The 16156-nt window shown below is 34.2% G+C and overlaps 1 protein-coding gene across 12 annotated transcripts in view; it reads right to left on the reverse strand.

The window, feature by feature from the left end:
• Positions 1–16156, reverse strand: part of BTBD10 (BTB domain containing 10) — a 75292-nt gene that overhangs the window by 15955 nt on the left and 43181 nt on the right. For all 12 annotated transcript variants that reach the window (XM_070383976.1, XM_070383972.1, XM_070383970.1 and 9 more), the window contains 4 exons: positions 9024–9220; positions 6698–6983; positions 4279–4381; positions 2683–2803 (listed from right to left, as the gene is read on the reverse strand). In XM_070383976.1, coding sequence (XP_070240077.1) covers positions 2683–2803; positions 4279–4381; positions 6698–6983; positions 9024–9177 — 664 coding nt within the window. In that variant the 5' untranslated portion in view covers positions 9178–9220. The remainder of the gene's footprint in view (positions 1–2682; positions 2804–4278; positions 4382–6697; positions 6984–9023; positions 9221–16156) is intronic.

Consider the following 16156-nt stretch of genomic DNA (forward strand, 5'->3'; position numbering starts at 1 on the left):
AGTTGTTACTAAAGGATATCTTCTAATATAGTTATTCACAATATATTTTCATGTGGAAATATAAACAGAATGTATAACATGATCCTTTATTATTTTTATTTTACTTTACCTTATCCCCTAATTTTGCTTTTTTTTTTTTAAAGCAAACACTTATTTAACACTATGGGTCAAGCGTGAATGCACACTTAGTCGCTAAGTCATGTCCAACTCTGCAATCCCATGAACTGTAGCCCACCAGGCTCCTCTGTCCCTAGGATTTACCAGGCAAGAATACTAGAGTGGGTTGCCATTTCCTCCTCCAGGAGATCTTCCTGACCCAGGGATTAAATCCACAGGCAAATTTTTTTTTTACCACTGAACCACCTGGAAAGCTCTTATGTGTCAAGCACTATCCATTTAATCTTTACAACAACCCTGTGAGGTAAGTAATATTAGTCTCCCATTTTAAAGAAAAGGCAACTAAGAAATAAGGTTTTAAGTAACTTGCCTAAGAAATCCAGGATGGTGTATTCAATATATTCAATACACTGAGTACTTTTATAATTTTAAGTAAGAGATAAACAGACATTTTAGTGTAAAGTACCATTACAATATTCAGTAAAAGCACATATTTGCAGGATAAAAATCATTTTTGGACTCAAGTCTACACCTACAGTACACTTTCATATTTTACAAGACCATTTCTATCTCTTCAGATGCTATATAGTTTTCTTTTAATAAAGTCTATGAGAATTGCTAATTTTGTAACAAATAAATGATATTTAATTGTGATGACAAGGTAAACAATGTTCAAAGGATTACAGAACTAAAATCCATTTATCTTTAAGGAATTCTAGTGTACTCTTGCCTGGAAAATCCCATGGACGGAGGAGCCTGGTAGGCTGCAGTCCGCGGGGTCGCTACGAGTCGGATAAGACTGAGCGACTTCGCTTTCACTTTTCACTTTCATGCACTGGAGAAGGAAATGGCAACCCACTCCAGTGTTCTTGCCTGGAGAATCCCAGGGGCGGGGAAGCCTGGTGGGCTGCCGTCTCTGGGGTCGCACAGAGTCGGACATGACTGAAGCACCTTAGCAGCAGTAGCAGCAGCAGTGTCTTTTTAATCTGACAGTCACCAAAATTCAACATTTAGTCATATGCAATTAAATTAAAATATTTCCATGAATTAAAAACACAAAACCTTTACAGAAGGTTTTATGAAATCAAGAATTTATAAGTTAGAATAATGCTCATGATTTCAACAAAAAACATTTTTTAAGATGTGAAAAGACAGCAAATTTATTCAGCTTTACAGCTGTATGCTTCAGCTCTCCAACTATTTGGTTTTAAACTTTTAAATATCATTTATATAGAAATGGACTCAGAGGTGGACCACCTAATCTTCTTTGTCTCACCTACTGATATTTTTAGGGAGACTTTAAAAGAATATTTGGCCAAACAAATAAAGACAAAAAAAAAAATGGTACTTGACAGACCTAATAAGGACCACTCATTTCCAAGAAGTTAGACCATAATTAAGCACGAAGGATAGCTATATTTAAATATGTAATAGATGCCCTACAAGTTTCCCATTCCCAATTTCTCACACACCAATGTTTCAGGAAGTATGGCCCCACTTTGCTAAGCCAGTGTTACATTTAGGTAATGAAGTAAACATAACCATATACTTGGGACTAACATACATCTATAACCACAGGTAGCAAAGTTTTACAATGGCTTCCCACATTATACAGCATAAATGTAAGAATATTAATTTTAAGACCTTCACAATCTGGCCCCCATATTTATTCTCATCTCCTTCTGGTCCCAATATAGTCTCTTATATAGGTTATTTCCAAAGTATACCACTCATGTCTGTAATCCCCTAACCTTCCTACTCTACTCTTGCTAAATCATTCCTGTTCACCCTTTACAACCTGTCTCCTCGAACTCTTCTCTAATCCTACTAGCCCACAATGACATCTCCTTCTTCTGGGCTTTTCCAACCACTTAATAACCAAGTCAACATTTGATAATTTTCATATACATTTTGAATTTTCTGTGTATAATCACCTTTTTTCTTAGGCATAATATAACAGTAAAGGGGATGGGCATGGGGGTAGCATGACAGGAAAATATCAATCAGAGAGTTAGGATTTCCAAAGTTCTAGACTTGCTCTGAGACTATATTTGAAGTTCCTGAATAAAGCCATTTAATTCTTTGTATAAATGAGGGCTGGTATTTGGTATTCAATCTAAGATCTTTAATGACAAACACTCTTTTTGAGAATGATTTATATCTTCCATAGTTGCTTAGGATGTTATATTACATGGCAAATACAAAAAGAAATGATAAATTCTTGGTTGATGTGACCTGAGGAGTGAAGCCAAATACCATACTTGGACAAAGTCAGGGCTACCAAGCTGAGAGATACATACTGGCAAAAAATGACAGAAGAAGAACAAATAGAAGCATAAATATGGGAGACTCTACAAACAAAAAAATTAAGTTGAAAGAAAGTTTTGGAAAATTGCACCAAACAATGATCTCTGTGGACTTTCATAAATAATCTTCACAGTATTTGTGTTTTAGAATTCAATTAAACAAATACTTGAAGTCTAGGTAAATAGCACTATTTCAGGTATTTCATTCCAATACATTGTTAACTCTACAAACCACTCACATATAAAACATCGTACTTACTGAGATCTCGACATTTAATAGTACTATATTCGAAAGAGATACAAAGATAGTCACAAGCTTCTCTCAATTCAGGAATAGATATGCCATCAGGACAACGGATTATTCCTGTTTTATAATAATCCTGAAAAAAAAATAAAGAATGCATAAATGAATGCACAAGGTAGACAAAATGTATTTTTAAGATTGGGCTGATACAATTTTTTAAAATTGTGATACTCTTGAGATTTCTGAATTGTGGAATTTTAAAGTTAGGTAGGACCTCAGTTTACCTAACCACTTTTTCACTTTACTGACAGGAAAAATTTATGTCCAAATGGATTTCCTGACTCATCCAGTTATGAAATTATTTAACAAGAGAGATAAAGTTAGAACCCATGTCGCCTCATTATTTATGCATCTCTTCTCTCTACTGTACCATGCTAATTCACATGTATTCCCCCCTTACAAGTTATTTGTCTACATACCTACCATATATTTCTTAAAGAAATTTTAAGGAAGTTAAATGATGTACTTTACATTACCTTAAATATTACCTAGAGAATTGAGTAAAACTTAAGGTTTTTAGTAAAGAACTTCAAAATCATTTCTAAGTATTCAAATATATGGAAACAGAACACACAATTATTCTTCTTCCAAATACTTTTCTTTGGTGTTTCCCACATAAGTAGAAATAATAATAGCTATTATTTCCAAAATCTACTTGAAATGCTGTTAGGGGCTGGCCCAGAGCTATAGATAAGTTACTTCATAGCTGAGTTGTGGAGTTAACTGGTCAATACCATTAGGGGACAAATGAAAGTATGGGCAACTGAAAAAGCACTTCCCCAAAAATTAAGATCTGCCTCAACCTTCTTGATGTTCAGAGCCACAGTTAACACCATTTCTGAAATTGCTACATGAATCAAGCAAGACATCTTCTGGTACTTTTCCAAGTACTTGTTAGTACCGATCACGATCAACTACTTTTCCTATCTTGTACCTCAGGATCCTCCCTCTCCTCTTCCCACAAAACTATTTAAGGAAACCATATTTTCAAACTGTGGAATAAACTGTCATGCTATAAATCAAACTTTTATCACTGATTAAAATTACAAGTAGTGACTGTAGTGCTAATTCAAATATTTCTCAAAAGGTTAAAAAAAATTAAGTTTTAATACAAAAATGATAGGAAATACATTTTAGAGATGACTTTCAAATGTTCCTAAGTGTCCACCACTAGTTATATGCAACAAAATATTAGAATTCCAGTAGCCACATTTATTATGACAGCAAAAAATTATCAACTTCTTGTACTTAATAGAATTAGGGAAAGTGGAGTAGTCTGACTATAGAAATGTTACCACTAAACCCTTGAAAGAGCTGCCTATGCAGACCTAAGAGATGAATTATCCCCTATCTTATTTTTGCAAAGGTTATAAAATTCCTTTATTTTTATCATGCTATATTTACATGCCAAAAGAAAATGAATTAAACGATATTAAAAAATACACTGGATACTTCCATAGCAATATCCAAATGCAATTCTGCTTTCAGTCCACGTACCTACTGAGAAAGGGTCAACTGACTCAATCAATACACACAAGCAACAGCACTTACCAGAATTGCTCGAAATACTGTAGAGCCAATTCCTTCTGCCACTTCATACTCTCCCTTCTCATTAGGACGTGTAAAGTTATGTTCTCTGCCAGATCCAAACATCCTATGGTAGCAAGTAATTGAGAAATAAATCAATAGGCTATCCATGTTTTCATGTACAAAAGTAAAAAGAAATTATAATTTTAGCATTAAATTAGCCCACGAATATTTATCAGACATTTATTCTGGCAAATGTGATAAATGAAGGATTATAAAAAAATTTTTTTGTGGGAGGAGACAGTAGTAAAGATTCCCCATAAGAAAATAAAATCAATTAATAAGATTCAAAAGCTAAAAAAACTTTCCAGTCCCTTTTCTTCAGGGGTGGAAAAAACAAACAAACAAATCAATCTAGGAGAGATTCTTACACTAGTTTTGTCCAGAGAAAGACAAAAATGAAAGAGAGAGAAGAGGGAGAGAGGGAGGAAGGGGAAACTGCTATCTTCAATGCAAAGTTAGTCTATTAAGTAGCATGTATGGTAATCTAAACTAGAAAAAAGTAAAATAAGTATAGGCAGATCAGGTTATTTTACTTTTCACAAAACTATAAACGTAACAAATCCTGCACAAAACTTTTACACTGGCATCCTAGAACTGAAAAATAAGCAATCAAATACTGGGGTAGAGAGGAATGAAGAAAAGAATGAAAATTCTAAATAAGTAACAAGCTCATAATATTAATTTTTACAAAAAGAAGATGCAGATGAATTTCTATTTTTTCAAGTCATGTTGTTGGCCCTTTAACAGTAAATATTTAGAAAAGAGGCAATCTGCTAAATATGTCCTTCAAAACAAAAAGTTGAATGCCTAACTTCCAAGCAAATTTTTAAAGTGTGATTAAAAGAATCTGAACCTCTAAATTCAATGACAACATCATTCCTAAAGTCAATATAGCTGAACTAAGTTGCCTATTCAACAATTTCCCAATTTAAATAGTTCCCTCTTTTCTTGTAACACAGAACCTATAAAGAACAAAGCTTTCTTATTTCAAAGTTTCCAAAAGAATGCCAACTGCTTTTTACAGTTCCCATGAATATTAATTTTCATCCCCAAAAACATGCTTTCGTCAACTGACATGAAAAGAAGCCTTCACTGATTTGGAAAAAAAGAAGTGAGTCTTTCAGGAATCAAATGTCATGCAATTTTCTCAAATACTTGAACTTTTTACAAAAAAGGAAAGTTACTTTTCAGATCAATATGGATCACAAACACAAAAAAATCTTCTGGATTTATTTTTAAAAGAAAATGTAGCCTATCAGTTGAAAAATTTCAAATACCTACTTCTGCCTTTCAACTGTTTAAGTTTAGGTAAAAATATAAAATATGATCAGTGTTGAGTTATCCTCCTAAAAATCTCCCATGAACGATCTTTCCTTCAAGTTTTAGTTTGTTGTAATGTCTTAGAAATAAATAAACATGCTTTGATTTTTAAAAAAGAGTCCTTCCTATGCTTCTAATAATGCCTATAGAGTACATGTATTTTTTTCCTTACAGATGTAAAGTCTAGAGCTAATGTTAAAAGGAAATATTTGTCTACCCAAAATGTAAACAGTGTTACATGCTGGCATTTTGTTCTGGATTCTGAGACACTTACAAATCATACACACACACATACACAGGTACCCCGAACAGTTACTCATATGCAACCAAGCAAAAAATTCAAGTTTTCCTTTTTAACCTCATGCAAACTTCCATTTCATTTATGTGTTTCCTTCATTTTATATTAGAATGAATAGAAAAAAAGCACTAATTTTATAATTAATAGGTGTTTGATCCTCTTTTGAACACTTTGAAAAATCAATTCTATACTGAAGTTCCCATAACTGCAGCCCATATTGTCTCTACCAATTCTAGAATGTGGTTCCCTTAACTACAAATTTTATACTAATTTATTACTCCAGACCAGTACAGATTAAGAGACAATTATTTCTCCTTCATTCTACTGACTAATTGTTAACATTATTTCTTTAAAGTAAATACATCAAATTGATAACTCATGCTGACTTTCCAGCTAACCAAATGCTGATACCTGCTGTATCTGAAGATTTAATTTGGAAGCCGCAAGTGAAGGAAACATTATCACTGTTAAATTCATCTTGTCAAATACAATCTATGTTTTCAGATCTTTAAGTATCCTGTCTTCATTTAAATACTGCATTTGCTATTTCTAGGTACAGCAAACATTATTCAAAATCAAATCAAGCTCAAGATCTGGCTCTACAATTTCAGCTGGATTAACTTAAACAAGTTATTTAAATTTCATAGCTCAACAGCAATACTGTATTCCACTAGAGAATTACTATAAAACTTTAAATTAAAAAAAAAAGGCGATGGAAAAGTGCTTATTATTAATAATACAAAGAATCACAATAATACAAACCTGCCCAACATTGTATTTGGCTGTGCAGTAAAAATGGATGGGTCTACAACAAATCTAGTGTTATCCACTATAAGTGTCACTCGTTCTGATGTTCTTACATTCCGAGCTCCTTCTTTTGCATTTTCATACACAAATACCATTTCCCCAGACGTCTTACAGCTACTATCTGAACTTGATTGACTACTGTTTCTGCTGCTGTTCCCAGCACTGCTACTGGATCCATCTGGAGACGCTTTCTGGGGACGAGGACTGCTTGGACGAGAGGAACTGTGATCTTTTTCACGTTCTGAAATAAAGAGGTTAAACAAATTTATGCAAATTTTCTTTTAAAAAATATAAGAGATACATATCTTTTGAAAATAGTGATTTAGAAAAGTAGTTTTATATCATAGCAATTCTGCTTTTTTTATTTCAAATAACATTTTCACAAAACATCAACGTTCATTTATTTTCTAGAAATAAAACCTAAAACATTACATTGTTTTCTAAAACAATTAATTTTGTAGACTTTTTAAAAAAGATGTTTACCTAACCAATGTTGACCCAGACTAAGATTAAAATTAAACTGAATTATATTACTGCTCTACTTAAAAATATACAGAAACAAAAGGAGTACAATATTCTAAGTCAAATAAGCAAGCATTGAAAGTCAGTAAAAGATTAATAACAATTTTAACTGTCCTAAATACTGAAAGTATTAATACTATTCTGAAAACACAAAGTACAAACTTTGGACTCTTAACTACATTAATAAGGAAACCCCCAAACCAGCAATGTATCTCACAAAAGGAAGGTACCAAAGGAAGAAAATATTTTTACCACAGACACTAAGAAGTATTTATGTTTTCAAATGACTTTTAATGTTTTACCAAATTAGTTTAATAGCTGATGATATACTGCTTTCTTCTCACTCTCATTTTTGAAAAAAGCACTGCTAAAAATTTTATAGGATCATATTATTATTATCTACAATTTTAATATAAAGAAACACTGTTAAAATTCAGAAAATTTTCTTCAGCTGTTCCAACAGTTTACAAAAGAGAAATTAAAACTAAGATTTTGCGATGTTTCCTTTAGAGATTAGATTACTAAACTTTAAAGGTGACCTAAAAATGTACCTCCATCTCATCAGTTTCATCAGCTTTTGCCAAATTCCTTCATGACTCAGGCTACTCAGAACACTCTGTGCAGCTTCACTGGTTATATAATTAGGCTTGCTGCATCTCCAGAGGTATCCCACACCTCCCTTGTAGTGCCTATTTCTACAACGTTGGTAGCTCCCTAAAAGTAAAATTTGCTAAAGCAATAAAATAACTTATTATATTTCCTGTTCTCTTCCCAGATACTAAAATTTGCATATAATAAACTGTCAGCTCTTATTTATACTTTTGTTGGTTTTTAGCTTATTAGTATTATTCTGATTTTAAAGACCTACTTAGATACTGACAACCTCTCCACATAATAAGACTTAATATACATGATTTTTATTTATATGAGGTAATCAGAAACTGCCTCAAATAGTAAGTCAAAATATTTAATTTGCCACTTCTGAGGGAAAAATAAAAATCAGCAAGCTCACATTGTTTATGTACATCTACTTGAGAGTGGTGCTTTATAGCCACACAATGTATTTACCTGGAGGAATAGCATTCATTTATAGTAAAGAGTAGGAAGGAATAAAGATCTGAGCTGTCAAGGGGGAAAAAAAACCTACTTCCACCCTCCTTTTCCTTCTCTGTTTTTTAATTAAATTTAAAATATTGTCAAAAATCAAGGTAAATAACTCCATGATGGTTACTCTTTCACCTCCTTTTTTAGTATGATTAACAAGGATTCTTATCAATAATTTACTACAGATTATTTTAAATAAACCACTGCTATATATCTCACAAGATAAAAATTACTTGAAAAAAATTTAAATCTACATATTACAGCTGTAAAGGCTGTTCAAATTATTTCTAAGACTGTCCCAAACTCTGAAAAAAAATTCACTTTAAAGTTTCATTTAATAAGTTTTTTTTTTTAACAGTAAGAATCAAGCTAAGTTAAAACAGAAGCAACTGAAAAGAAGTAAGATGTTAATTTTACTGTAAAGTATTAGGCATAATTCACTGTTATTACTACTTTAAAAAGGTAAATGCATTGGGAATTTCCTGGCAGTCCAGTGGTTAGGTCTCAGCGCTTTCAGTGCCAGGGCCCAGGTTTGATCCATGGTCAGGAAACTAAGATCCCACAAGTTGTGCAGCATAGCCAAATTAAAAAAAAGAGAAAAAAGGTAGATGCATGCTTTTGAAACCCGTTGGGAAGTTTAGTTGATTTTACATACCAATATGGTGCTGCCGTGTTGGAGAAGTAACATTTCTAATACAAGGAGTGAGCTGTGATTCTGTTCTTTCATGGGATGAGTCTCGTGATCTGTCACTTGACCTTCGTCTATCTCTTGATCTCTCATGTCCCCCACTAGCACCATGTAGACTCATTTTGGTGTGGTCGACAGCTCCTTTAGCAACACGTGAGGGAGTGCTGATAAATTAGAAAAGAAAATTAACCATAAAAGTAGAACATGAAATTGCAAACGCTTTCTAAAAAAACTCCCAATTAATATAAAACTACTAATATTCTGAAGTGCAACAGTCAAATGCTATTATACTTAACAATTCTGAAACCTAATTTATTTTAAACTTTCAGGTTTTATAAATTCTGGAACACTATGTCTTTAAAGATCACATACTCCAATTCAGTTTTTTTAAGGATGAGAAAAAAGCCCAGAAAGGTTAACTGACTGTTGAGTTAGCAGCATAGTAGAAGAGGTAGCAGTAGTAGTACTAGCAGTAGAGACCATCCAAATCTCTTAAATATAACTCAAGTGTTCTCCTGGTTTTTCTGATTTTAAGGGAAAAGGAAAGGGTGAGCATCAGCTTCTGGAACTTTTTTTTTTTTTTTTTTTAGCTTCTGGAACTCTTAAACACTGAGGTATGGGACAAAGTAATTGGTCTTGCTGCCAAATAAAATAAGAATACATGCTAGGGACTTCCCTGGTAGTCCAGTGGTTAAGACTCCCCCCAAGTCCAATGCATGTGGCATGGAACTAAGATTCTACATGCCATGAAACATTGTCCAAAAGTAATTAAAAAAAAAAAAAAAGAATACATGCTAACTCCAATCAATTCATTTTGATTGAACTCTCTTGAAAAATTTTGAAAAGCATTTTTCAAAAAAGCTAATAGCACTGACTTTACACTTTATTTAAAGACATTTAAACATCTTACATAGAACAAATTTGCCCATGGGAAGTGAATAACTGAGGATGATTAAGATATTCTAGTTGACAGCATTCATTCACACAATTATTTATTAAGTTATACGTACTATGTACACAATGCTACTACATGCCAGGATGGAAGCAGCTTCCTTAGAATGCTTATGATTTAAGTGCAGCAGTTATACATGAATTATTCCAGTTAAACAATGTAAACAATTCAAATGTTATCCCAAATTTAAAATATGAAATAATTAAATGTATCTCAAATAAAATTAATAAATGAATGACAGATAATAAATGCTCTAAGATCTCACAAGAAGAAGATGTTACTGTAAATCGCTGGTGAACCTGGCACAAACAAATAGCTAAGATTTTAATAATCAAGTACACTGCAAGTAAGAAAACTGATAGGAACAAAAATGAAAGAGCCTAACCTAAGGCAGGTGAAAATTTACCATCTTATTAGCAAACAACATAGTTCATCATTTAAAAATATTAAAGTGCTTTTCAGAAACAGGAAAAAGATAGGAATCAAAGGAACTTCATGGCTTCAGAGTCATAAAGACTTAAAATCAAATTGTCTTTTAATACTTAATTGCTCAACATGTTGAATGCTAACTTAACATTTTGGAACCTTAGTTTCCTCATCTGTAAACTGCAGACTCTATTGACTTTCTAAATTTAATATGAGGATTAAATGAAGAATAACCAATAAACTGACCAATAATGTGCCTGGTACAACAGAATCACCCACTAAATGTTACTTTATTTAGTTTTAACAGGTGATGACATTAAAGTTCAAAATTACAAGATTTTGCTCAGAGTCGCATGGAATTTTAGTAGATATGCTCGTAACACTGTAAGCTAATCCTTCCAATTTATTCCAGGAGCCTCTTCCATGATGTTACCCTATTGTCCTTCACCAAAACCACATTATTTAAAAATTTAATCTTGATGAGTCAGTTTTAAATCCAACAATGCTCAGGGATCATCTCCTCTGATTTATTAGCTGTAACACCGTTATTTTAGTGGTTTCTTTCATTATGAAGATCGTTATCATCTCACTGCTGCTAAGTCACTTCAGTCGTGTCCGACTCTGTGCGACCCCATAGACGGCAGCCCACCAGGCTCCCCCGTCCCTGGGATTCTGCAGGCAAGAACACTGGAGTGGGTTGCCATTTCCTTCTCCAATGCATGAAAGTGAAAAGTGAAAGTGAAGTTGCTCAGTCATGTCCGACTCTTTGCGACCCCATGGACTGCAGCCCACCAGGCTCCTCCATCCATGGGATTTTCCAGGCAAGAGTACTGGAGTGGGGTGCCATTGCCTTCTCCATATCATCTCACTATAACAGACTAAAAAGACAATAAATAAGGCTGACTCTGTATCTACCCTAAGAGTGACTTCTAAGGAAATAAAGGCAACTGACCAGTTTTTATCAGTCATCTGTCTCTCATAAATCTACAGAAAGAAAAAAAGAACAAAACAACCCTCTATTCCCACCTTCCTTCCAGTGAAAAAGATCAGAGTAGGATCACATCATTGGAACATAATTTTTTTCTTTAAATAGAACAAATCAAAAGATCATACTTTTAAGCTAAAAACCTTACAATAGGAACAATGGAATTTCTGACTCATCTCCTAAAGTAGGAAAAAGAAAGGAATCCACAATAATAGAATAAGCATTTATACTGGAAAAAACCCTCAAATTATTCTAGCTAAGTTTTAAATGTACTAATAAACACATTTTCTAAATATGAATCTAATTGATAACAGATAAGATACAAGCACAATTACAACTAAGGCAAATGAAGGATAAATGTTCAGTAAGGGCCGAACCAACTGATTTACTGAAAAAGGATTTCAACTAGACATCTTTATAGCTGAAAGATTAAATACCACTAAGTATTTTGCTTAAATACTGGCTTCATTTCTAAACTGTTTAGACATTAAACAAATGCAAAAGGTGTCATAATATATCCCTGTTCTTTTTTTTCATTCTCAAATGGAATGCACTCTGAATGAGACCTTCAAAATCAGATGTCATGGAAGACTAATTATGTCCTACTCTATTTAATTAAATAATTTTAGATCAGGAAAGCACTCTAAGGGCAAACATAATTAACAAGTGCAAATGAAAATGAGGACAAGCAAGTTCATAGAGGATAACTCTGTTTCATGTTGCATCTAAGAGTTTGGGACACATGAATTGAGAACAGGAAAGGAGATGAAAAGTGTATCAGCCCCAACACCTGCTTCTAGCCAAGACAGAGAAACAAGGACTAAATTTACCTTCCTGTCTGAAACTACCCAAAAGCAAAATATATGAAACAATGACAAGACACAGGACATTTGGAAAAGAGAGTAATCCCTGGAAGATGAAAAAACAAATCAGATAAGGCTAACCATGGGCTTCTTTGGTGGCTCAGTGGTAAAGAATCTGCCTGCCAATGCAGAAGACATGGGTTCAATCCCTGGGTTGGGAAGGTCCACTGGAGAAGGAAATGGCAACTCACTCCAGTATTCTAGCCTGGGAAATCCCACGGACAGAGGCGTCTGGAGGGCTACAGTCTATCGGGTGGCAAAGAGTCGGACACGACTTAGCGACTGAACAACAACAACAACAAAGGCCAACCCCTGCCCCAAATGACTACCTTGAGAAGAGTTCTCGAGTAAAACCCAGAGAGGCAAAACCCAGGCAGAAGCTGATGGACTCTGAGTTAAGGATGAGGAGCTGAGAGGTTGGGGACAATAGGTGGCAGAGTCCTAAGGAAAGAGTATACCAGAGAGGGAAGAGCAGCACAGAGAAAACCTCAGCAATCTGCAGTCTAGCGCCAATCAACAAACACATGAGGAAACCTCATTAATGAAGCTGGAGAAACAACTGACTCAGAGAGCTAGAGAAAACACTGCCCAGGACTCGTGTAGAGCCAGGAAAAGGGCCTGTCTCTCTCTCCCCACAGTGAGGCTGAAGAACCTCATAAAAGGGCACTAGAGGGGGAATCTAAAGGGTCTTGGCTATGAAGTGGGAAATAATTAAACCTAAACAGAGTACTGTCCTAGTCACATCCAACGAATGCTAATAGCAAGATGTAAAAGAATCAAATCGTTTCCAAGTAAGTAAACTAAATCCTAAAACAAAGCTCAGGAAAATTTATAGGAGTATAAAAATATCCATCAGCCAAACAAGGTAAATTCACAATATACGGTTAAAAATTACCAGGCAAGCAAAAAGGCAGGAAAAAAACCTCAACTAAAACCAACCCCAAATATCTTAAAATAAGAAAACTTTAAAATTAGATACACATCTTAAAATTAGAAACAAAAACATTAAGAGTCATTATAACCATATTCCTTCAAAAAGTTATGTAGAAATATAGAATATTAAAAAGATACAAATCAGACTTCTAGAGACAAAAATGTTATCTGAGATGAAAAATACATTCATCTGGAATTAATGGAAGATTATACATTACAGAAGATTCATGAATTTGAAGACTGCAGTAGGAAATACCCAAATGAATACACTATTCATTATAGAAGGATAAATTAAGCATAAGTGAGCTATGGGTCAACTTTAAGAGCCCTAATATAGGTATAAATGGAGTCCATAAAGGAAGAAAGGTGAGGAAAAGAAAAACATTTGAAGAAATGTCTTGAATGTAATTAAAACCACAAACCCACAGATGCAACATGTACAACAAATCCCAAACACATTTTAATAAAAAATAAAACCCAAAATGATAACTGCTGGCAACCTAAGATTGTTATATCCTGTAAAAATATCTCTCAAAAATAAAAGGGAAATGCATTTTTAGACAAACACGCAGAAAAAGATGAATGAATTAATCATGAACAAATCTGCACTTTAAGAAAATTTAAAGAACAAATTTAAAGAAAAAAATAACACCAGGTGAAAATATGGAAGTGTTAATCGTTCCATCATGTCCAACTCTTTGCAACCCCATGGACGGCAGCCAATGGACGGACAGGCTTCTCTGCTCATGGGATTCTCCAGGCAAGAATACTGGAGTGGGTTGCTGTGCCCTCCTCCAGGGGATCTTCCCAACCCAGGGATTGAACCTCCAGGGGATCTTCCTAACCCAGGGATTGCTAGCAGATTCTTTACCATCTGAGCATACACAAAGGAATTAAGAATACTGGAAATAGCACAAAGTTTGGGAGAAGAGAAACAGAAGTACAATATTATAAGGCTCTCATATGACACGAGAATTATTTAATATAATGAAGGTAAATAGTGATAAACTAAAGATGCATATTAAAAGCTTTAAAGCAACCACTGAAGTACAGAAACAAAGAATTATAGTCAATAAGCCAATAAAGGAGATAAAATGAAATCATAAAAAAAGACACAATCCAAAAGACGGCAAAAGGTGAGGAGAGGATAGGGAAACAGGAACAAATGGGACAAACAGAAAATAAACAGCAAGATGACAGACTTAACCTTAACCACATCTATAATCACATTAAACGGTCTAAGCCATAAAAGGTAGAGATTATCACACTGGATATAAAAACCAGACCCAACAAACAGTATGCCCCATCTACAAGAAGCACACTTTAAATATAAAGGTACAAAGAGGTTCAATATAAAAGGATAAGGAAAGACAAATTATGCTAACACTAGTTAAAAGAAAACAAGAGTGGTATATTAATATCAAACCAAGTAGACCTCAATACAAAGAATATTACCAAGGCAGTTTATAAGAATAAAGGGGTAAATTCACTGGGGTCTCCTGCACTGCAGGCAGATTCCTTACCAGCTGAGCCACCAGGGAAGCCCCTAAGAGCACTTAACAATCCCCAAAGTTCTTCTGCCTTGTAACAGAGCTTCGAAACACATGAAGCAAAAAAGGACTAAAATTACAAGGAGAACTCCACAATTATTGTCATGGATTTCAACATCCCTCTTAGAATATTTAATAGAAAAAGCAGACAGAAAATCAGTAAAGAGGAGTAAGATTTGAACACCACTATCAACTGGCTTAACCTAACTGACATTTATTGAACATTTCATCCAACAAGAGCAGAAAACTCATTCTTTTGATATGCACATAGAACATTTATCAAGACAGAACATATTCTGGGCAATAAAACAAGTCTTAATATATTTCAAAAAAATTCATACAAAATGTGTTCTCTGATTACAAGTGAATTAAAATTTAGTAACAGAAAGATACCTGGAAAATTCCCAAATATTGGCAATTATATAACATCTTTATAAACAACCCATGGAGCAAATAAGAAATCAGAAAGGAAAAGAGAAAATTTTGAAGGGAAAAAGCCCAGTGAATCAAAATTTGTGGAATGGCATGATATTATAGCAGTAGTTAGAAAGCAAATTATATCTTTAAATGCCTATAATAGAAAAGAAGAAAGGTCTAAGAAAAATTACCTCAGTTTCTACCTTAAGGAACTAGACAGGGATTTCCCTGGTGGTCCAGTGGTTGAGAATTCACCTTGCAGTGCAGGGGACACAGGTTTGATCCCTGGTCAGGGAACTAAGATCCCACATGCTGCGGAGCAACTAGGCCCTCGAGCCACAATTAGAAAGGCAACCTGCTGCAACTACCGAGCCTACAAGCCGCAGCTAGACAAGCCATAGCTAAGACCCAGACCCAAGGCAGCTGAATAAATAGTTTTTTTAAAAAAGAAACTACACAAAGAACAAAATAAACCTAAAGAAAGTAGAAAAAATTATTAAAGAACAGAGTGGAAATCAAAATAATAGAAAAAGAATTGGGAAAAAAAATCAATGAAAACAAAGGCTAGTTCTTTGAAAAGGTCGATAAAATTGATAAAATATCTAGCCAAACTGGGCTTCCTTGGTGGCTCAGAGGGTAAAGAATCTGTCTGCAATACAGGAAACCTGCGTTCGATCCCTGAGGCAGGAAGATTCCCTGGAGTAGGGAATGGCTACCTACTCCAGTATTCTTGCCTGGAGATTTCCATGGACAGAGAAGCTGGTGGGCTACAGTTCATAGGGTTGCACTCCAGAAGAAACAGATGGAATGAACAATTCAATGTCTATTAGAGAATTTGAATTTGTAGTTAAGAACTTTCCTTCTAAGAAAACTCCAGGCTGAAATGGCTTCATTGATAATTCTACCAAGCATTTAAGATAGAAATAATAGCAATCTTACACAAAATCCCCTAGAAACTAAAGAAAAGATAGTAT

This window comes from Bos mutus, chromosome 15 (assembly GCF_027580195.1).
Source record: "Bos mutus isolate GX-2022 chromosome 15, NWIPB_WYAK_1.1, whole genome shotgun sequence".
Lineage (NCBI taxonomy): Eukaryota > Metazoa > Chordata > Mammalia > Artiodactyla > Bovidae > Bos > Bos mutus.